The sequence below is a fragment of the Apteryx rowi genome, unplaced genomic scaffold, assembly GCF_003343035.1.
Source record: "Apteryx rowi isolate R43461 unplaced genomic scaffold, aptRow1 scaffold_154, whole genome shotgun sequence".
NCBI classification, from domain to species: domain Eukaryota; kingdom Metazoa; phylum Chordata; class Aves; order Apterygiformes; family Apterygidae; genus Apteryx; species Apteryx rowi.
In genome coordinates, this window is record NW_020447797.1 from 605,714 (window position 1) to 628,862 (window position 23,149).

The 23,149-nt window shown below is 43.7% G+C and overlaps 1 protein-coding gene across 1 annotated transcript in view; it reads right to left on the reverse strand.

Annotated features, from left to right (window-relative positions):
• TANC2 (tetratricopeptide repeat, ankyrin repeat and coiled-coil containing 2) overlaps positions 1-23,149 on the reverse strand; it is a 204,442-nt gene that overhangs the window by 100,484 nt on the left and 80,809 nt on the right. Inside the window, exon 5 of the mRNA XM_026059243.1 lies at positions 1,521-1,669. Within this exon, the coding sequence (XP_025915028.1) occupies positions 1,521-1,669 (149 nt within the window). The remainder of the gene's footprint in view (positions 1-1,520; positions 1,670-23,149) is intronic.

Here is a 23,149-nt window from a genome sequence, read left to right on the forward strand (position 1 = left end):
GTTGCTCTCGCATTAGCGAGAAATGCCCTCACACTCTACCTTAAAACCTTCTGAGGGTTAAAATCTGGCAGTGACTTGCACTGTTAAGAGTAATCAGGGCTATTTAAACAATATGACCCATGCCACTGGAAAATAAATACACCTGGACCAAAATTCTAGATATTTTGAAGACTTTTTTGAATCATTAGAGAGAGGAAGAGAACGGCTACTCACACAGTTAGGAGGCATAACTAAAGTTATTTTGACAATATCAAGCCAGTATAGGATGCAAAAATGACATTAAAAAATGCTTTTGCTCCATTTCAAAGGCCAGCAGGTACTCGCTGATAAGCAAGACTTAAAGCACTCCCAACCAACGGATTAGAAAAATAACCACAATTAATAATATGCACCATTTCCTGCAATTCTGACGTGGTTCTCATGAATACATTGGATGACTATCCTCCTGGTCTTTAATTTATTCCTACATGCATGCACACACACAGTGTCCTGGAAGGAAGCAAGGAACTGGACACAACACGGTAGGAGTCAGGGGAAGAGAAATGAAGTGCACACAGTACTACGAGCATTTGGCTTTAATGCATGGAGCCATCTTCTTGGCTGCCACTTTCCATTGACTCTTTTAGGGAATTCAGGACCTTAAATCAGGTCCTCTGAATTGTGCCAATGTTAGATATCTCAAATAGCTCAAGGCAGGTGGAAGGAGTACCCTCACTGGGACTTGTGCAAAGTCATGCAATGAATCTGTTAAAAAAAATTTTTAAAAAGAGGGACTTACACCTAGGCTTTGAGTTTCAGGCTACATAATGGGCTAGCCTTTTGTCATCTAAAAAAAATGGTTTCTTAGTTTCATTCTCACCTTGTCGACACTGCTGGGAGTGGAGGGCTGGGGAGCAGGAAGGAGAAATTCAGGCAGTTTCCACAAAACCTACATTTCAGCCAGAACCGTGGCCTTATTGCTAGTTTGCTTTTCAGCCAGAGAGGATTTAACAAGCTTTATCACAATAAAGATTTTATGGTTTGGTTCTGTATCTGTTTTGAAGTATGAAATCATCATCTAAGGCAAACATGAGCAAAACCTGTGACCATCTATAAAATCAGGATATTGCTACTTACCTGTCCCTCCTGGAAAATTCATGAGACTTTACGTAACCTTGCTAAAATGCTTTGGAAGCCTTCCTAACATTTAAGGTGCCACGCAAGTCCACATTATTTTGATCCCTATAATCTGACTAGCAACGCTACCCCACTCCTACAACGTTTGCAGGAACAGAAAAACAACAGCCGCYGTTTCACGCAGCAGCAGCTGATCCCCGAAACGTGGACTGCTGGAGTGGAATGATGATTCACGGTTTAACAGGGAGATAGGACCTTCTACCCCATAACAACTATTTCACCGTAATGAGACACTTGGCTGCCGTATAATTAGAAAATAACCCCTATCTCACATGCTGCATTTTAATCATAACCGATAGAGCTGCTGCGACAAAAGCAGGGAAGGGATGGAAGAGACAGCGTACCTGGTTCTCGTCCTGCACCTCCATGCTGTACTGGGGCCCTGGTTGTACCTCCGTGACTTTCTCTCCCAGGAGGAAGCCCAGGCGAGTCATGAGTGTATTCGCTGCCTCATCGACGGATGGAGGGGGTCCCAGCTCCTGCTCAGTATCACCTATGCAAGAAGAAAAACAAATACATTTTGATAGGAATTGTTCAACTTGGCCGTCGCTCACCCGGTGTTTTTACCAACAAAACGCATTCTGTAACTTTAGTATCAGCGTCTTCCGGTTATTCACATTACTCAAGCCCGTCTTAACATTATTTGCTGGTCATTAATTAATTTGGGGTTATGCATTGCTCAGGTTGTCAATACATGTGTCTAACACCGGCTGTTATTTCTTCTCTCCTTGCTGGTTGTATCCTCTACACCTCTCACTGAGGCAAACAGTCATCTTTTCACCTGTAATATTAATGACAAAGCTCTCTAGAGCCAACCTGGAAATGAGATTTCCTGGAAACAGCAATCGAGAAGCCAAACCGCTCCYTCTTTCCTCTCCTATAGCTGCTGCCTCCACATTTCTCGCAGAGAATCCAGGGCTACATGTGCCATTTGGTTCTCCTGTGATCAAAGCACTGAACGACATCTATGGCAGCAGGCCCCCGCTAGTCACTCCTTAAAAGCAAAGAATAGGATAGAAAAATATGTGCATCTCCCATTACGCTTTGCCGTTTCTGACACACTCAAAGTTAGCTACAAAGCACTGTCCTCCAGAGACCATACTTCCTTGTGAAATCATATTATGGGCTATGACAAAGCAAAATCCATCTACCAATTCCACATCAAGTCTATGAAATTGGTCAAAAATAACCCAAACCCCCAAAAATGTATCCTAAAATGTTTGTGCCATTCGCAGGAACAGCAGCACATACAAGCTTCCTGACAGCAATTCACACGTGGAAAAGGCATGTTTTTGGCAGTTCCTTATCTTTTTAGTTTTAAAACAAATACTTCTGGGTGCTTTCTGTCTTGCAATGCTGCAAACCTAACTCAGGCTCTGAAAGTCAAGTTCTTCCCCGTTCACATCAACGGCGATATTAAAGCCTGAAGGTCAAGCTCTAGCCACGTTACACTGAAGCAATCCTGCGGTTTGTGTAGTTGTAAGAAACTAATTAGGATTTGCAATTAGACTACAGTTAATTATTCATCTGATAATGTACAATCTGGAAGAGCGCCCATCTCCATTTCCCAGCTCTGTCCTGGCTTGGGGGTGCTTCAGCAATCAGCCTGAAGCTATAGTAAAGAGATGTTACTTTAAATCATGCTTTTTGATAACTGTAACTGAAAGCCACGAACCCCAGAATCTGGGAGATGCACAAACCTCAGCAGCTCTAAGCTTCCTGCTCCCAGAAATTCCCATTAGACTCACAGCGCACATCTGGCAAAAGCTTAGGGCAGCTTTGCAGTGTCTCACTTGYGCGACCGCAAATTCGAAACCCTGCAGCATCTCGCATGCAACCAAGGCCACCAACCAAGGTGGTTCATCACCACCATCAGCTTCGGGGCATCTGCGTCTGCAACAGCCCTTAAATGGTGACTTCACTGCTGTGAAAACGGGCTCTAGAGGATGACAGCAGAAGCTGTCTTCTAAGTTATCTAATCCCTATTGTACTGCTTTATACAGCACTGACGTGAAGAGGACAGAGTTAAGATGGAGACAAATTTAGACGGATGGCCCAATTTGCTGAACTGCTGACCACCCACAGTCAATCTGTGGGCATTTACTGCCTCTGAGAGTCAAATTCAGAACAGACACATTTGGGTAAAATCAAAATTATAGACACTTATATTTCCAAGGTTATTTTTGTCTTTTYGGATTTTTTTGGAATCTATCCTAGATATCCATATGAGAGCTCAGCTCGTAATTATTAAATGTTTATTATGGACTCCACATTCTGGCTTCAGAATAGATGATGTTAATAAACCTCAGAGCACGCAGCATGGCAGATCTCACAGCAGAAAGTAGAAATAAATCCTTCTCTGTATTGCACACCTTAACTCCAACCCTACCGCGAGGCAAAACAAAACTAATACCTGACAAGAAGGACACAGTTTTGATACGTGGCCTGTCTGCACTTCGACACTTCGCGGAAAAGAAAGCTTTCTCATCTGCCAAGCATCTTCCTCTCACCCATCATCAACAGAAAAATCACGCGGCATCTTCTGCGAGTTAGCTGTGATCCGACAGCCAAGGTCGGAAACTTAAAACAYGGGAGGGAAACTCAGGACACGGCGAGCATTCGGGGGGGTTGAATTTGGTGCCGCTTGCGTTTTCCCCCCAGCCGGTACCTTACGCTCGCGCAAAGCCAGGAAGCAGCCGATGGTACAACCATCCTCACAAACCACCGCCGCAAGGATGCGGGGGGCAGAGCCGCCGGGACACGTTCCCGAGTCGGAAGAACCTTATAAAGAAAAAAAGCTGCCGCTGGAACGGCGCTTCAGGTCGAAACGCTTTATTTAGGATTGGGTAGTTACGCACGTAGCGTGCCCAGGCTACGTGAGGGCAGAGCAGCTGCCTCCATCCGCTCTCYGAACAAGCGGGCCGGCTCGCTCCTTGGAGGCTGGGTTTGACCACACCGGCTTTACGCCATCCTTAAAGTATCTTCCAGCAGCACAAAGCCACCTTTTACCACCAAAACAAACAACAGCGCGAGCTTATCCTCGGTCACAGCACGAGAACGCGCACGGCCGTTATACAGAGAATAAAAAGCGTCGGCTTCGATGGCCCCGCTAACGCCCTTGGGAGACTCCGCTGACGTGGGCAGGCCGGGAAGCTGCCTCGAAGCCGCCCCGCGCCGCCGSCGTCACTTCTGGGGCAGAGCCATCGGGGAGTTCACTGTAACGCGGCTTTCAAAGTACTGATGACTCTGAACTCCAGCARAGCACGGTCGTACTGGATTATCCCATCTTTTGGTTTCAGGTCTTTAAAAAAACAAGCGCAGGCATTTAATTGCCAAAGCAGAGACGCAGCGGCTCCTAGATGCCCGGGAACGGGTATTACGAAAAGAAGCTGTAACTTGCCTTTCAGCGCTGACGGTAAGACCTAATTCCTAAATTCAAGGAAGGGCATAACCGTTTCATCTGCCCTCTCCGCGCGCGCTGGCCCGTGGGTACTACAGCCAAATCTGCGCCTGCTTCGCCGCGTGCAGCTCCCCAAGCCTCGCTGGGGAAATGCGAGCGCCCAGTCGAGGACACAAGCGGCTCGTTTTAGGGTTTTGGGTTTTCTAACACGACGGATTACGGCTCAGCTCAAAACCAAATCAAACGGTCAACTCAAATGAGTAACGACCTTTATATCAATAAGCGGTAGCAAATGGCTCGGCTACACACATGCACACCTACCGAAGGCAAAAGACCAGCGGATTCGAGCGATCCCAATGCGGTTGATGGCCTGAAGCTGTTGCGTTGTGCCGCACCAACGCACAGGCTTCTGCATAGGCACTGAGTGATATTACGTCCTACTAAAACGTTCAGTGCCAGAAACTGTGGACAAGAAGAAACGTGAACACCCGGACTCATCCCATGTGTGTAAGCATTTAAAGGGGTTCTGGAGACTGTTGACTTTATATCCCTGTTCCAACAGAAGATAGACATATATATGTGTCTGCGTGCATATATATAAAAAACTTTAAAAAATTATATATATACTTTGTAGAGTGTATAGATGTGTATATACATATACAACATATACACACACACACATATAGCAATAGGTGGGAAAGCAGTCTTGTTGGGTACTGTGCAAATTGGCACACTGTTGCTCCGGGCTGTACGGCTGTTCTGGTATTCTTAGGGCTTGAAATAGGTATGTGCTAACCTATAGCTCCAGGGGCCCAGAGGCCATGAGAGCAGGTAACTTGGAATTTTGTGGCAGCTGACGTCTTAAGTTAGCTGGTTCAGTCATTTATGCGTTGCTTGATTTAAAATAAGAGGCTTTTAAACATGCATCCGGTTGCATTGAAATGGCCGCGGCATTGATACCAGATCCAACTCCCCGAATGCCCTTCATGATTACTGGCACGTGCCAATGGTACGCGGCACCGATGTGACACCCCAGGGTAGCACCAAGGGACCCATGTGGCACCAACATGACACCCCAGGGTAGCACCAACAGACCCGTGTGGCACCAACGTGACACCCCGGTGTAGCACCAATGGACCCGCGCAGCACCGACGTGACACCCCAGTGTAGCACCAACGGACCCGCGCGGCACCGACGTGACACCCCGGTGTAGCACCAATGGGCCCACGTGGCACCGATGTGACACCCCAGGGTAGCACCAACAGACCCGCGCAGCACCGACGTGACACCCCGGTGTAGCACCAATGGACCCGTGCGGCACTGACGTGACACCCCAGGGTAGCACCAATGGGCCCACGTGGCACCGATGTGACACCCCGGTGTAGCACCAATGGACGCACATGGCACCGACGTGACACCCCAGGGTAGCACCAATGGGCCCACGCGGCACCAACATGACACCCCCATGTAGCACCAATGGACCCGCGCGGCTCTGATGTGACACCCCAGGGTGGCACCAACCAAACTATCTCAGCTCCCATCAGCTTTACTGGAAAGGAAATTATTCCCGATTATGTTGTCCTGGCACTTACTCTTGCCTTTCCCAATCCCCATAAGGTAAACGCCTCCTCACAATCTTACTAAAACTTATTTCCCTTTGCAGCAAAGGATTTAACAGATCAACTTTTACCCACTTGGAATTTGTCGTCTGTAATTTCAAAACAGAAGTGCTYCAAACTTGGAGAGCATTTCGGGTACTGAAGCCTGAGTCAAAACGGAGAGAGATTTACTGGCTGTTTGCACTAGTCCAAGGACTCTAATCACRGCTGTAGCCAGAAGAGTACAAATAGATTGCAGAGAAGTGCTTATGTCTAATGGCATAAATAAAAAATCCACGAGCACTCTCAACTCCAAGGAAGATCGGTGTCTCAGAAGATGTAGCCTGCTTACAAGGAGAGCAGCCAAAGGATTTTTGGGGGTAATAAAAATGCAAGTCAACGGCCTTACTTTGCACTGCAGGAACAAATGAACTTGAAAATGGGGCACTCAGGTCCTTTTGCAGCGAGCTCCCCATAAATATATCTTCAAAAACTGAAAGAGTAAGAATATTCAAAGGAGTCCATGAAATACGTAATCCAGTTTTTGCCAGGGTACCAGGAAAGCTGCGCTAATGGATATTTCTCCCTGCTAATCCTTAATCTTCAGAAGAGACAGGTAATGTGCAGCATTTTATGACAGAAATAAATAACAGCTTTTAGACAGATGTGAAACAGGTTGTCCTTTTCGATTAAAACACTCCACATGCTTAGGCTATCYGGCATTTTATCTACTGGGTTTGAAGAATGCTGAAAACCATAAATCAGAGCTCCGCAGTCTGAACACTGCTGAATGCACAGAGCGAGTCAAAAGCAGAGCAGAAGGGAATAAAAATWAAAAAAAAAAGTCAGCGTGGCAGTAACTTCCAATTTCCTAGCACTAAAGCCACGGGAAAGAAAAAAAAATCCCAAACCAGCACCAGCCACTTTTTTATACGCATGCATCAAATGGAGAAAAGTTTGAAAATCCAACATAAACTTAACTTAAAAGCTCTGAAACTGGATGACAAAAGACAAGGAACAYGAAAACAAAAATACGAAATGCAGCTCTCATCATCTCAAGCCCATGAGGAGCATGTGATGATTAAAAAAAGAAAAAAAATCCACTTCTGGATTGAATTATACTGAAATAGATGCCACGAGAGGATCAGATGGATAGTGAGACAACCCAAAGGTTAATGAGACCAGGGGTCTGGCGAGCTGGAAGGTCATTGAGCTCCGAGTGTTGCTGGCGGTGGGAAGGAGAGAGGGAGGGAAATCTCTGCAGGAGAAAAGCCCTTTTGGGCAGCGAACAAGGTGCCAGGTTAGAAGACGGCTTGATTGCTCGGGGGCACGGGGGCAGACTGAGGAGTGACCAAGCAGGAAGGTCTCGCCGGAGCTGCGGCGGACCGAGGGAAAGGACAGCGGAAAAGGAGGCAGAGGAGGTGGCAGAAGAGACAGCATCTACTCATCTGGAATCAAATGGGTGGAAAGCACCGGAGTGATTTAGTAATATAAGAAGAGCCGTTCAAAAGTTGCACTTAAGCAATAGGTAATAAATCATAAAGTCAAACGCTCGACGCTTTAGAAGACTCCAAAAGAGCGGGGGTACCTAAGGCACGCRTTTACAGGGGTTTTTTTTGTTTTTTTTTAAATAATTTAGCTTCCAGAGTTATATCCAAACTCAAGGGTGCAGATCATCTCCACGTTCCCCAGATACTTTTGTCATAACTTTAAGGTGTTAACAAAAACCCTTGCTCAACTGCAAAAATGCAAATTAAAAGCATAACAACCTGCGCTTGTCAAGCAATTTAATACCTCTAATGCTCCTTCTTCCCCTTCCAACGGTTCAACCCATTTTAAGCGCTTCAGAAGTGCTCTGCAGGTCACCCTGGCGGTCACCCGATTCAGCCCCTTCAGAAGCATTTCAGCTCTCCCGGATGATGTCTTACCTACGGCCTGGGTATTTCTGACTCTTTTCAAGAAAGCATTCAAATTATGCAATGTTTTCAAATGTTACCACTTTAAAATATGATAACTTTTCCCCTTTTCCCCCCCAACAAAAAAGTAACAACGCATCTTTACACCAGAGAATATTCATTTCTTTTGACCGAATATACTTCTACTTCCAAAACCAGGCTCCCAAAGTAATTTAAATTACATTTGAAATCTCTTACAATGGGTGTCTATCTCAGCGACTTGATTAACGGTGCATTTAGTGACACCCATCACAGAACTCGCCTATGAAATTGGTTTGTCTTAAAACCAAAAATTCTTGAATTATCAAAGAAAAAAAAATGCAATAGTTGTATACAAAGAGCGAGCACCTACAAAAGGCCAGAAATAAAGGGATGCCGCTTAGGATTTTGATCTTTGATTGCACAACTATAATTTTGTCTAAAGACCTTCCTCTCTCTTCTTGCGACCTAAATCTATTCTATTACTATGTACATCCGCTTTACATTACTTTGCATACATCTGAGCTGGACTGGAAAACACCCTCCTCTATTTCTGCAGATCCCTGTAATCTCAGAATTAACGGAAAGGTTTTTATTAGTCTTATGTCCAGAAGAGCGCTTAAAAATTTTAACCGATAAGAGACTAAGAAGACGTCAGGCGCATTGCTTAGATGTACGAGTCGGCATTGCTGCTCTTCGGTTGCCTAATATTTTTGTGCCATCAACGGAAAACAGTCCCACCAAGACGTTATAAAATAGACATGTGGCAAGTCAAGTCTACTCTCCTCGTTTCCTGATCTCAGAGTGCTTCCTTCAGCCATCTCCGTAACAAACTGCCTTCCTTGCTCACTGCGGCAATTCTCGCTGTTAATTCCTAATCCTCAAATCGGGCTCTTGCACGAGCTCCACAGGCACCTGCTCGAAGAAGAAATTCAAACAAAAGCAATTCTCCTTAGCCCCATGCGTGAAACCTGCTCCACAACCCGTCCGGCCACTGCCTTTGCTGACCACGGCCTGGATCGTCAGGGAGGCAGTTGCTTTTAATGTTGACCATTCTGAGCCAGAGATAGGAGGTAAATGCAATTTCAATGCAAACAGAAAATCTGATGGAATGCATTTCACATTCTAGATCTAAAATACTCTTCGAATTCCCATTTGGAGCTGATCTTTCTTGGATTTCAGCTCCCATTTGAGTACCAAAGCCAAGGGAATGGGGGAAATGAGAGGACACTCAATGCACTGCTCACTGAACATAAATAAATGAAAAAAAGGCTGTAATTATCATAAACGTGAGCCTGGGTATGCTGAACATTTTCTAAAAGCAGGATTATATTTAGCTCYCTGAAAAGGTTCCTGACAAGGACAAAGTGATGGAGGCAGTAAGTCCACCACTAATGTAATTATTCCTTCCTTTATAGTTTTGGCATATTACTTTCAAAACATCACACGATCATAAACACGGGTCAATTCTCCCATCTCTAAGCATTTATCAACCATTATCAAACACAGACTGATGAAAGGCCTTGACTCTTAATACAGTTGTTTTGTGGTATTTATTTTATAGCTCTTTGAATTGAACTTTTATTCTAGACAGGTCCGAGGACATCTTCAACTCTTTTTGATGCAAAGTATTTTATAAGAGTCCCAATCAAAAACAAAGAACAAACCCTTCCTTCAGACATAATCTGTTTGCTAAAATCCGAGCAACACATTTAAAGGGCATTTTGGCTCTTTACTGTGCTATAGTAGGCAGGTCTCTCTCAACCCACCCACACCATTTTTTGAATTTCAACAATTGTTTTGCAAACCCCCTCTCATTCCCTCTTACCATTTTTCACATCATAAATCTGATACAAACCTCACAAACGCACGTTATGCATGACTGCTGTTAAGAGCTAGGAAGAAGAAGAGAAGCATTACCTGATTAATCTCAGCGATCAGGCAGTTTCAGCAAGAAGTTTTACTTTTATGATGAAATATAAACTACTAATCACACACACACAATCAACTGGGAGGCAGGACAGCTTTAACAAAAGCTTGGAAAAATTCTCTCCTCCTCAAAGTTTCGGGGTGGCTCTAGCTCTAACGGGAATTTTGCAAAACATGCAGCCCTCCGGAGGGAAGGCGTTTGCAGAACGGGACCAGGCGGTCCGGGCGGGCAGGCTGCCTCGGCGCCGCGTTAGCTGGCCCCGCTCGACGCCTGGCTCACCCGAAGGCGCAGGAGACTTTCAGAAATCCAGGGCAATCAGTTCTGCTTCCAGTTCTAGCTGTTGCATAMAGCTATTATATAGTATAAAAACCAATTATATTGTATAAAAACCAATTTACGTTTTCCTCTGCAAAGAGCACACTCATTTCAGCCCTCAGCTGGTCGTACGCACAAGGGCAGAGGCTACGGACAAGCCTTTCTATCGTACCCCATGCGGCGTCAGCCAGAATTTCCACGCTTGAGCTTTTCGAGGAGGAAAAAAAGAACATGCAGAAGACGTTTTTACAAATACCCTTTCCTCTCAGCTTTGCCAGGTATACCAGCTCCAAACTCAACTCACGTATAACAAGACATAACTTTAGCAAGGCAAAGCATGACACTTTACTGTAGCTATATCAGCACTGTAAAATGGGAGGCCATGGTTTTATAACAGCGTAAGATGAGGCAACGACAGTATAAAGGCCTTTTGCCTTTACTGCATCGGATATATGAGCACATTTCCGGAATAAATTTTATTAAAGGTAAATCAGACTAAGTCGCTACCTTAGCGTTTACACCACAGATAACATTCGCTAAAACTCGCTGCCATTAAATACCTAACTAAGATTTTCAAAAGTACCGTTTGAATATAAAAACTACTGCATGGATACAATAATCTGCTGTTASCACTTACTTGAATATCAAGCATAAAACCATTACTGGATGATTCTGAATTACATTTATAACTACTTAGATTAGCATGATTATAAAATGTATCCRCAGGTTGTTCAAATGGGCCAGTTGCATAGTTTTGTATTCATTACGCTTTAACAAGCAAAGCCGTTACACTTGGGCTCCCACCAAAGGATGATGACATGGAAGATGCCAGTCGTCATCCAGAGGACTCTATCACATTAACAAATACCGATCTGCTTAAATCTATGTGAGAAATTAATTCATATATAAAAACAATCCTGCAAAATTGAGACACAGCATGTTCGCACTATCACAAGCAACAGGACTGGGCACGCTCTTCTTGTGCTACAACTACAAGCTGAAATGTTCTACCTTAATCCAGGAATGGGTTAAGATGCAACAACTCTTGTTTCCAGTACTCATGCAGACTTCTGTAAAACCATTCTAGGCAATTTTAATACCGACCGCCAATGCAACAGACAATTTCCCAGCTTTTTGGTATTATTTTCCAACAGAACCTACATCTGGGGCCGTTGCTAACTGGCATCTCATCAATGATTAGAGAGGAAAGACCCTGCTGTCCGTGAAGGTGAGACCCATTTAACACTTTAGCTTCATCTAAAGTGCAAATCATGTTAATGAAAATCTTAGACCACTCAAATAAAATCAGTTCAACCACATCGCACTCACAGTAAGTAACTTAAATAGCACATGATCTGCAATTTTACCCATATAATTTGGGAGGCAGTACAACCACTCTGAAGTTCCCAAACAGAGGAACACACAGGTGAGGGCCATGCAGGTAACCTCACACATCGTCACATCTCCTCTTGTCAGCAAAACAAAACAGATGCCAAGAAGAGAAGAGCAGGCAGCAGGGAGCCCAGTAACAACAAGGTACACGATAGACTTCTCCAGACCAAATGTGATGGGAGTTAATAACGTAGAGCAGTACTAGAGAACCGCCCCAGATGCTAGCAAGTGCAGTGCGAAACGCTCCCTTGAGTGACAGGGACTCCCTGCGGGAACATATAGAAGAGACAGCAGGGAACAGACTGAGAGAAAACAGAAGACAGTTGAGGAGGTTGTGAGGAAGGCTGATCGAGTTTCAGACCAAAGAGAACAATTTTGAAACTGGACCCTGCAATAAGTTACAGACCCACTGGAGGAATCTGAAGATACAGTGAAATAACTAATGTTTTCCAGCAAGGCTACAAATAAAACTGTACTTTCAAACTGGCAACAGGCCAAAATTTCCACGTTTGCTTTCAGAATAATTATTTTTCAAAAGAGTAGGAGCCAAATAATTAGTGACATCCAATGTCAGAACCTCTGCTGAATAAAGCAGACAAGCTATCTACAGGCTGCGGTGCTGTAGGTTGAGCAAATCGTTTTCCTTTCTTCCATGTGAAAGTGCAGCTGTGCTGACCAAGAGAAAAGAACAGATAGAAAGGGAAGAATACTGAGGATCAAAAGCAATTACACCAAGGGGAACAACATTCGCACTGGAAAGGAATAAAGGATACTTGTTCTGCCGTCCTGGAGAACGGTGTGAAGTCACGGCAACTGGTAGGAGAGCAGAAGTAATGGTGCGGCTTTGAGAGCAGTGCATATTTTCACTTACGAGCAGCTCTCCATAGCTTCACTGAAGTCCAAATACTTTTGGGGCAGGAAAGAAAAAAAAGCACCTGTTGGACTCATGTAAGCATTAAGGCCTGGGAACCAAGTTTATAAAAGAACCGAGCGGTTTTCCCCAGATGCATCCACCCCTCTAGAGCTCGTAAAATGAATATTGACTTTTTGCTTCATAAAAACATGAAACAAAATAATATAGTCTGAAGACTTTCATGGGGGGGGAGGACAAAACAAAAAAACTATTGTCCACTTTCTCCAGACTATAAAGTATTTGGGAGGAAGTATCTGAGCCAGAAGGAAAAGACGGGCGACAAACAGACAAAACCATGACTAAGAACCACAGCTACCATTATTTCCTTTCTTTTTACCTCACTTAGTATCCTGATATTTCCACTTATGACAAGCAGAAAGGTAAGGTGAAGGCTCCCTTCAAGCTAAACACAGCCTAAAAATCTCCTAAAGAGATCATTACCTCAAGAAACTAAGATGAAAGATCAGGGCTGTATAAAGACATCAGCCAAATTCCAAGCAAGAGCCTTGAAGATAACTAGGATAGAAATGTTATAAAGACAGGTCAATGCTGCCATTGCCCCAAGACCTTCAGACGCTGCCATTGCAGCTAATACAGAACATGTGTCAAAGCACATTTAATTCAGTTTGACAGACGCTGAGTGGAAACAGAATTACCAGGAGACTACCAAAAGCTGAGATGACTTCCTAAATCTAATTTGACCTGTAATACCTTCTTAAAACTGAAAGTATTGAAGTGTCTTTTTCCCTATGCAGATTGTGCCCATGGAAGAAAATCAGGGGAACCGTGATTTAGTCTTCGATAGAATTTATATTTTCATTTGTAATTATAAAAATTATGTGAGCGTAGACTAGTTGCTCCTGTGACACTCTATGAAGACATTAATAAACAACTGTGTTTTTAGCAACAAGTGAACAGCACTCTGCTAAAAGTTCGAGAGGAGAATTCACCAGTTAGGTCAGCAATAAAATGAGATCCTAAAGCAAGAATCGGGAGGAATGGCTGAAGATTTCAGTAGGATAAGATGGAGGACAGATACCTGCCCACGAGGTGGTAACAGGGTATTTGAGAGTGCAAGGACTGGTGGGACAGCGTTGGAGGTCTGAGTCAGGCAGAGGGTGCAAGACCTGCAATGGTTTATCTACAGCGCCCAGTGGAACAGTCTCTGAACTTACACCTGAATTTTGCTTGCAGAGAGAGCAGGTTGTTTTGCTCCCCAAAACAGCGAAGCCGGGCTGGTCCTGGGTATACAATCTGGGAGCAAAACCGAAGGTGATCCACACCGGCAGGGAAGATGAGTCCTACAAATGAGCTTCCTGATGGAACAGGAACAACTCAAAAGCACCTTGCTTCAAAGGCCATCGTGCTTTTGTAGCCATACTGCCAGAGCTGTGATATTTGGGAGCGCTGGAGCAGGCTGCCCTTCTTTTAAAGAAGAATATCCTAGCAAAGGAAAGTCCTCTGCAGGGAGCCACTCATTAAATGGGAATTGTGGCCTTCTCTGATTCTGTTCATCAGCAATGAAAAGGAGAAGTACACAACACGTGGAAGATCTTCCATGCTCCACGCATACAAGCAAAAGTCTGATGTGACCAGTCACATGCGCTTAGATGGGAAAATAAGGAGACTTTACACAGATCCTTGTGGCTAAGACCTGAAAAACAGATAGGCCCATCACTGAGAGTTTCCAAATCAACAGGGCTGGTTTGCTTGTGCATGTATTTACTTACTGGCAAGACAGAAAGCTATAAATATTCAATAAGCTAAAATATCAGCACAAAAAAGTTACTGTTTCCCAATAGACAAACTGAGAGCAAGCACTCCTGTTTGACAAGGCAGAACAACCTGTTACGCTCTCCAAGATCCATCAAGAATGGCAGCAAAAGGTGCAAAGCTGCAGAAAAGTCTGTAGCTAAAATATCTGTTGTGAGAACACACTTCAAGGGCCTTCTAGTTAATGTGCTTTGGCAGTAGCTACAACATTTTAAAAAAAGAAGGAAAGAAAAAAGCCTTTAAGTGATCCAAAATCTGTTTACATGAAGAACTGTCCAGCTGTAGATAGATGAAGCCAAAAACCCAGGCTGTAAGAGGAAGCTGACTGCTAGGAGACATTAGGAGGCTTCAAGAATACCATGTTATCTGAATTCATTTAACAGTTAAAACATATGGCAATAGTATATGGGATTCAGCTTATTTCCAGTTCTCTTCTTGAACCTCTACTGTTTGACCTGAAGGTTCAATAAAGCCTAACTTGTTAAGCCACCCACATTTCTCAAAGCTGCAACTTTCAAGGTGCAGCAAACCCTATTATCTATATGTAATGGCAAACCCTGTATATATAATGGCAAATCCCAAACAGAGAAACACGTATGAAATGCTAGAAATGCAAAGTATATCTACCACCTTTAAATGTAGCAGAATTTCAGACTAGCTCTTACATAGTTTGTTTTGTTTTGTTTTTAGTTTTGGACTATCAGTCCTGGAATTCATTACAAAGCCGTTTCCACCCCCAAAGACGACAGCAGCAAACAGCACCGGCCAGCGAAGAGGAGCATGAGAAAAGTCAATCAGCTCCATAGCAACCAACTGACCGAACTGCCAGGACTCTCCGCTGCAGTCGGGCTGGACCGCAATGATTTCCCATTCCCTGCAGGTCAGCGACTTCGGTAACGACGGGACAAGTGGAAGATTCACCAGTGAAACTCTTTGTCAGGCCACGGCTTGTTTGATTATTCTCTTGCCTTCCTCCCACTTCATCACTGTCTAATGGGACAGCGGTACGGAGAAGACACAGTGCTGCCCGCGTTTCGCTTGGGGGTTAGTTTTTGGCCCGCTGCCTTTATTTTCACCATGAAAAATGAGAGTGCAAACCCGTTTCATACGTTCCAGGTGCATTACACTACTTGTTAAAGGGATTTTTCTAACACTCGAGAAATGCCTCGTTGTGTTTATTTAAGAAGAAAAGCGTGTGGTTTGTGTAAAATGAAAATCACTGATTTTACACATCGGAAGGAAAGGAGCAGAAGCAAACGTCAACCTCGATGCTTCTTGAAGCGAAGCGAGAGGCAACGGAGCAACAGGGTAAACAGAGCCGTGAGGGTAAATTACCTTGCGCTGCTCCTGGGACCATTGTGTTATTTAACTCAGTTACGAATCAAACCAGATGCCTGGCAGCTTAATGGAGAAGGAGCAAACATCCACTGACCAGACACGTAAGATTTGTGTCCCAAAATTTCTGAAGAGGAGTTTAATCAAATTAAAAGATAATGTTATTACATACTTCGCCTTTGAAAGCTAATGGCAAGGCAATAAATCACACAAACCGCAACTGCCCACACTGATCTAACACAAAAGGCAATTACCTGAAAGCACCATCCATCTCGCGCTGTTTCCAATAGATTTCCTTCCAATAGAGCATTTTTAAATAAAAACATGGGCATGTTTTAGATGCCATGTTCAAAAGGAAAAGCAATTTAAAGAAAAACGCCCTCGTGACAAACAACTAAGCAGGACAAAGCGACCAGGACACCCTTCGCTCCATAAACAGTGCCAGYGCTAGAAAATGTGGGCCATTCTCCGCTTTTACTTAAAATAGATGAAATTCACCTTGAAGAATTTAATTGCTCTTTTTGGCACGTGGAAGAATATAGCTCCCAAATTTTTTTATTTTTATTTTTTATAACCAGCTTATATYTTTGCTACGTCCTTCCTACTCCAGCTTCCTTCAAAAGATACTAGCCGCTTTCTTACGCTTTTTCCTTCAAATTCAAAAGATCGAGAACGTATCATCTTGCAGACTGATTCATCCTGCAACATGTCAAAAGAAATAATTCCCAGTACAAGCAAGACGGGCCAAAGCGGGAGCAACGGTTGCTCAGGAAACCACCTCCCAGAACGTGCGGAAATTTGCCTGAAGCCTTAAAATAAACATTTTTGCAGTGAGCAAAATTTCACCTTGAGGCATCTCCAATGGAAATAATCATTTCTATATGCAGAGTAGATAATGTTCCCCCCTCGTTGCTATTTAGTGTTTTAAACTGCCTTTAAGTGTACAGTTAATTACATTATTAGGAGAGCTTTACAAACGGCTCCACCTCCACTCCATCGCCAGGCTGTAGCATATCTTCCGTCTTATTTTTCCTTCCTTTTTCAATCCATATCATCATGCATTCAACTTTGCTGCCAGACACACTCTGGATTTAATGCTCTTTGTATTAACAGCCTTCACAGGGGACACACGTTTTGGAAGAGGGCTAAGATAAGTCCAACATTGAAGAAAGGAGCTTCAAAGCCTTGGAGAGCATTGTGGTTACTGGCACTGCCTGTAGGCTGCAGCCCAGAACAGGACCAGCTGCTCTTCCCCTGCTTCCCATCCAGAGCCGGACACCATGACCAGATCCTACACCCTTTGTCCCTCCTCAGTTGTCCAGGTGCTCGTCCTTTCCTTCCTTCTTTCCTCCGGGATCCTTCCCCAGCCACCTCCTCCTTCCCAAGGTCTCACCTCCTGAGCTCCCACCCAGAGCCCAGCCTCCCAGCCCAGTGAAACCTCCAGCCCTCATGTTACCACTGTTTTCACAGCAGGAATGAGGAACCCGGATGGATAAAGCATAAGGCATTTCTATCACGCAAGAGTAAATCAAATAGGCACGGGGTGCTGCTCGCGTGGAAGTGCCTCCCCRCAGCTCCGAGCGTGGGGAAGACGGGAGGGACCTGGGCACTGCAACAAGGAAGCTGTGCATCACAAACCTTCTTCTCTTTCTGAATAGCTTCAGCTTCCAAAAAAACAACCCAACCCCCCCCCCAAACAATTTCCTGCAAAAATCCCTCCCCACCAGGCTCCTCTAATGCCATGCAACCAGCAAGCCTAGTCGCAACTAGCACAGATCCGCCTTGGCTGCTTGGAATCGGCATTCTCCAGACTCTGACAAACCCAGGTTTTCCTGCTAGACGAGTTCCCAGACCCCAAACGTGCACGGATACAACAGGGACTGCGGCTCCCCAGCGGCTTCCCTGACACGCAGACCTTAACCAGACCTGCAATCCATAACTCCTGCCTTTGCTCTAAGTTAGCACTGTGCACTAGCACGTAGGGTAACAACTCTCTGCTTCCTAATGACAATGTATGGGTGTTTTTTTTTTCTTAAAATGGTACTTCAGGGCATTAGGAAACTCCACTTTTCCTTTCAGATCACCCCACTATCAACAAGAGGAGACCAAAAAGCAAAAAGAGGAGATTGCATTGGCAATGCTGYGCTTCCAGCCGGGGGCTTTTGAGACCTTCGGGAGCACTTCTGCCCCTTCACAATACAGCGGCAAATGCAGCCGGGGCCGAGGGGCAGCATGCGCATGAGCACGCCTGCAGCACGCACGCACAGGATCCGGGAACGTGGAATTTATTCTTTTTAAGGCATATTTACCATTCAATTATAATTCTCTGAATACCCTCTTAACAACTTTAATTATTAACAATCATAAATGTCACAGTAGCAGCTATATAGTAAAAAGGAGAAACAGCTGCAACAGCAAAATTTTAATTGTAATTCATCATCACTGGCAAAGAGCAAGTACTTTTCACTGCCACCACGGCCTCAAAGGAGGCGTTTCCAAGCACAGGCACCGTCTTTTTCTAAGACATCCCCCTCTTTCAAACACAATACGCTGCAGAAAGCCAACTCAAAATTTGGACAACATTCAATTCCTCCAGTTGCGAATATTCTTTAAGCTCACCGCCCACGGAAATGAAGGATACCATGATTTCRGAGAATCATTTATCAATAAGACCGTCTCTACTATAGCTACGGTTTTAAGAGCAAGATTTTGTATGTTCACAGGCTATTTGAAAGCATTTGGCATCCTTTTATTCCATCAAAGGCCAATGCGGATCGGGGGTCCCTTTGGTTTAGAAAGGGGTGAGAGCCAGAGGAGGGAAGGGCAGAATTCGGCCAGAATTTCCAAGCAACACTTCCTGCTTCTCCAAGCAAGCCCCGGTGGCAGCCTGCTCCAAGTGTAACACCTCTGGCACAGCTTCCCAGCCTTCCCCACGTTGCCAGGCAACTTCGCCGAGTTCGGAAGAATCTGGGAAACGATAGCGACTTCTCGGCGAGATGCAGCTATATAAAGATTTAATGGAATCCACACATCTGCATGAGGGCTGTCTGAGCTCGGAGGTATTTATGCAACTGCCTGACCGAGGAGTCAGACAAATAGAGGGTTAAGCCGGGGAGAGACACGACCCACTTCTATTTATGCTTCAACCCGTGCTCTCCAGAGGCCTCTAGCAAGATGTGTGCTTTTAAGAGCAATTACTACAGGATACATAAACTGCAGCCTATTAAAAAAAAAAATATATATATATATATATAAATATATATATATAAATATATACATTCTTAGCTGCAGGTATACAAGACCATATTGTTTTGTATTAGTTGACTTAACAATATTTCTGAACCGTGTTTTTCTTCCAGCATCTCTGAAGACTGTCACTTAAAATCCAATTTGAAAGAGGGTGCTTATTGGATTGCTTTTATCTCCTTAAAATCAACTCTCTGCATCTTCCGAGTTATTCTTTGGGGAGGGCGGCCACGAGGTTACTCTGGATCGCGCACAGAATTGTAAGCAACAAAAATAAACGGCTACCAATTAGAAACAGCTACTCCTCCGAGCTTCCAAGTCAATAAAACGCGGTTGGGGAAGGTCCAACCGACTAGCCGTGAAAAGGAGGCACTGCACCCCCAGCACGGCGCGGAGCGGGAACCGCCTCTCCCCCTCTTTGCRGACCCGCGTGCTTACCAGGGCTGTACGCGTCGACGTCCAGTTTCGGCGCCGCCGAGAGCGTTGGGGAGCTGAGCTCCGACTCGGGGATTCGAGGGCTCTCAACAAACTTTGCTTTCCTCAAAGGGGCTGAGGAGAAGGAGGGGGGGGGAGAGAGAAAGAGAGGTCATGAGTAAGGGAAATAGCAGGCAACAGATGGAAGCACTTAACTAAACGACACTGTCAGGCTCATATCAGGTTACCCCTTCCCCCCCCCACCAAAAAAAAAAAAGTTATCTGCATTCTTTACAGAGGAGATGGCTCTTGCTAAAGCTTTCAACCAACTGCACAGTCCGAAAGTGTGCAAGGATTGAGGCCCGGTTCTCGATACTCGAACGCTTCCTTTTTTTCCCTTTCCACTTTATGGAAGAGATTTTTATTTTTTTTTATAGGAAGCAAATGGGCCTGGCAACCACAGGCCATCAGCAGCTACAGAAAGGCTAAGATTGTAGGTAAGTGGAGCCCATTAAGGCTCGAGGCACTTAACTGTAAATATCTAGAAAGAATACATAAATTTCATGCTGGGTAATTGTTTCCTTCGAACACAAAATTTCAGCTTCAAACTGAATGCATTCTGTATGTCTGACCAAGGAAATTTGGCATTCAGTACAAATGAACAGACTAAAACTAATGCTGCCTAAGGAAAAAGCAAGCACTTCACTTTTATCCTTGCAAACCCAGAAAAGATTCAAGAGAATTAAATTACAAAGCAGGGGAAAGATAAAACTCTAGCTGTAACAAAACAGTATTGACTACTAGGGCTAGAGAAATGTGATTTTGCTGCATGTTTGAGCAGTTGCAATTCTGAGAGACTCCAGGTTCTGTGCAACACTTGTTTATAAATAAAATAGTAATTTATAAAACTTGTATTAGTAAGGTTTTTTTTAACAAATATTCTTGTCAGACCAGAGAAACAGAACTAGGGAACACATTAGTAGAGGCAGAGATTATCATATTACATTTCAAAGTTGAACCCCCATGCCCACTAAAGCGAAAGGCTAATTTGAAAAGCCGCTCTAAATACTGTATCATAGGTCAGCATGTTCCACGCCTCGGTGATTCTCAACGTAATAGCTTTGATTTACACGATTTCTATTTATATATATCCTGCAAATTAAATTTGGGATCCAAAACTAAGCATGGCGGGCATGTTGGTTCTCAGGTATCTCCTGCAGGTATCTCTGATGAGAAAGAAGGTACTGTATTATCATGCATGAGAAAACATTAGATGAATATTAGCTATGCCTAAAGCACATTCACCTCTAGCTTCTCCACCRCCCCGTGTAACATGAGCCACGGCAGGAACGGGAATGTGCGATAGGGACGGGCTGCTGTAACCTGATGCTCAACGTTGTTAAAGAACAAACACACGCGCACATAAATCTATCAGCTTGCAAACTGGCCAACGCTGGTAACAGAGTTATTCATAATAATGATCATGCACCAGGTATTGATATAATGAAAACATGTAAATATTAAGGTTTTACTGTAGCATGAAAATAGTTTAGAATAATAATTCTGCACAGACCATTTATTACTATGACTTTTGCAGCTGCAGTTCTAACAACTATGCTTTTTCAATTGTTTCACCATGGTCACAGTAAGAGTCATTTTTATAATCTCTAAATTAGAAATAGCTCTTTTTTTTTTTTTCTTAATCAGTTCTGGCTAACACTAGAACCATAAATCATCTGATGCAACACTCGGGCAATACTCAATTAAAAAGAAACACTAACTAGAGAACTTGCATGGTTCTCACAGCTTAAGAGATGTTAAAGACTGCAATGGGAGAGTCTACAGCTGTTTTTGCACTAAAAACTGAGTTACTAACCCAAAGAGGAAGAAGGAATTATAAAAGCAAGGAAAGGTTGGAGGATATTGACTATGATGCTTTTTTTTGTAAGGACTGAACGAGAAATGAATCAGGTCTTCAGAAGATCCAGAACCTGCCCATTTGGGGTGTTTACTCCAAATGACAAAAGCAGCAGGAAAAAGCTTAAAACCAAAAGCAAGATGATGCCGTAATTATTCAGTTTAAGTACATGTTTTAAGATACAGCCGATCAAAGATTCTTCTTGTTCTTTTCTTAATAGTCCCTGAGTAATAAATAAATAGCTAAACATTGATCTTTGCTTCTGTGGAACCTCAGCCCCCATGGTCTTTGCCTCCCAACCTAACAGGGCAGACTGAATATATTCTGATTGAACGCAACAATCTCCCATTTCAGCGGGGGCTTTACTTATGCACCTATCCTAGATCTTCTTAACTCCTCTTTGACAAACCCAAGCACATCTCCCAATATCCACTTGATTAATTCCTGCCTTCTCCAAACAACTGGCCTATGACGGCAGAAGTCATCAGCTCATGAATTCGACACGCTCGTCCACCAATTTTTCTTTTGAGGACAGTGGAAAACTTTAGATCATCATCAGCATGAGCAATGCTTACTGCACTGCAAGTTTAGTCATACATGTCCATTGACAGCATCGACTTTTTTATTCCCTAAAAAGTACAACTTAAGTTTTGAGAGCATATGTTATGACTAGACAAGATACTCTAAATCAGCACGACTCAAAACCAACGGTTTATTTTGAAAGGCTCTCGTCATTATAATCTCCTCAGCGTAACTGCACATCAGGAAAAAGCCACAAGGCAATAAATTCTTTCATTTTAGATATTCCTAAACCTTCAACAGACAAAACCCCCTCCTTACGCATATGTAACCYGATTACATGAAAGGAGGATTTTCACGTAGAAGAATTAAACACTCCCGTCTCCCTTCCAAATGAAGATTATCCTGACAGATTCATATTTGGTCATTAATATTCTACTGGAATAAATAACAAATGGAAATACCATAAATTCAGAAGTCTGTTTCACCATTTTTTAGCCAAGTGTAGAAGGATAATATCGACCCGTTAATAAAAGTGACTTTTCGTGCACAGCAGTTTGTGTTTGTCCTGAACAGTGGAGTAGAGGCTGAAGGTCCTTCTTCTAGTGCAAATAAAATTCTCACTTGACTTTGACAGGAACTTTCCCTGAGTAAGGACGGTGGTAGCGATTCTAGGACTGGAATTAAAAGCATAATGCAAAACAGTTACCAGGGAAGGCATTCAGAAAGTTTAATTAGATGGCTCGTTTATGACACTTTGGGCAACAGGTGGTCTATCTTCCAGGCAGGGCAAAAAAATAAATTATTTCCTTCTCAGTTTTCATGCTGATTCTCCTTTACATCCCCAAGGACACTGTAAGTACAATAGTGGCACCAACCGCTGAAGCCTAGTCTTCAAAACAGATATGAGCCTGCTGCTATAAACTAGTTAAAAAAAACACCTGTATGCAACTTTCTTCTGGAAAAATTATTTTTGACAGAAACTGCCCTTTTTAAAAGGAAAAATTCTTCTATCTTCATGTCAGGATTGCCTGCTAATTATTAACTCTTAGGCTTCTCCTTCCACTAGCATGATCTTTGCCAGGCAAGAAAATCCAAGGTACCAAGAGCCCCTGAGCTCTCACTGTGCTCCTCAACCAGTGGAGAGGGGAGATGCTCTGTTTTCTTTGATGATAGAAGAGAAATACCCTAGTCACTTAACATGTTAGGTATGTGTGAATTAAATAGTATACATAAGTGAACTTTTATTTAGAAGAGACTGTCAACACATCCCGTCAGACCCCAAA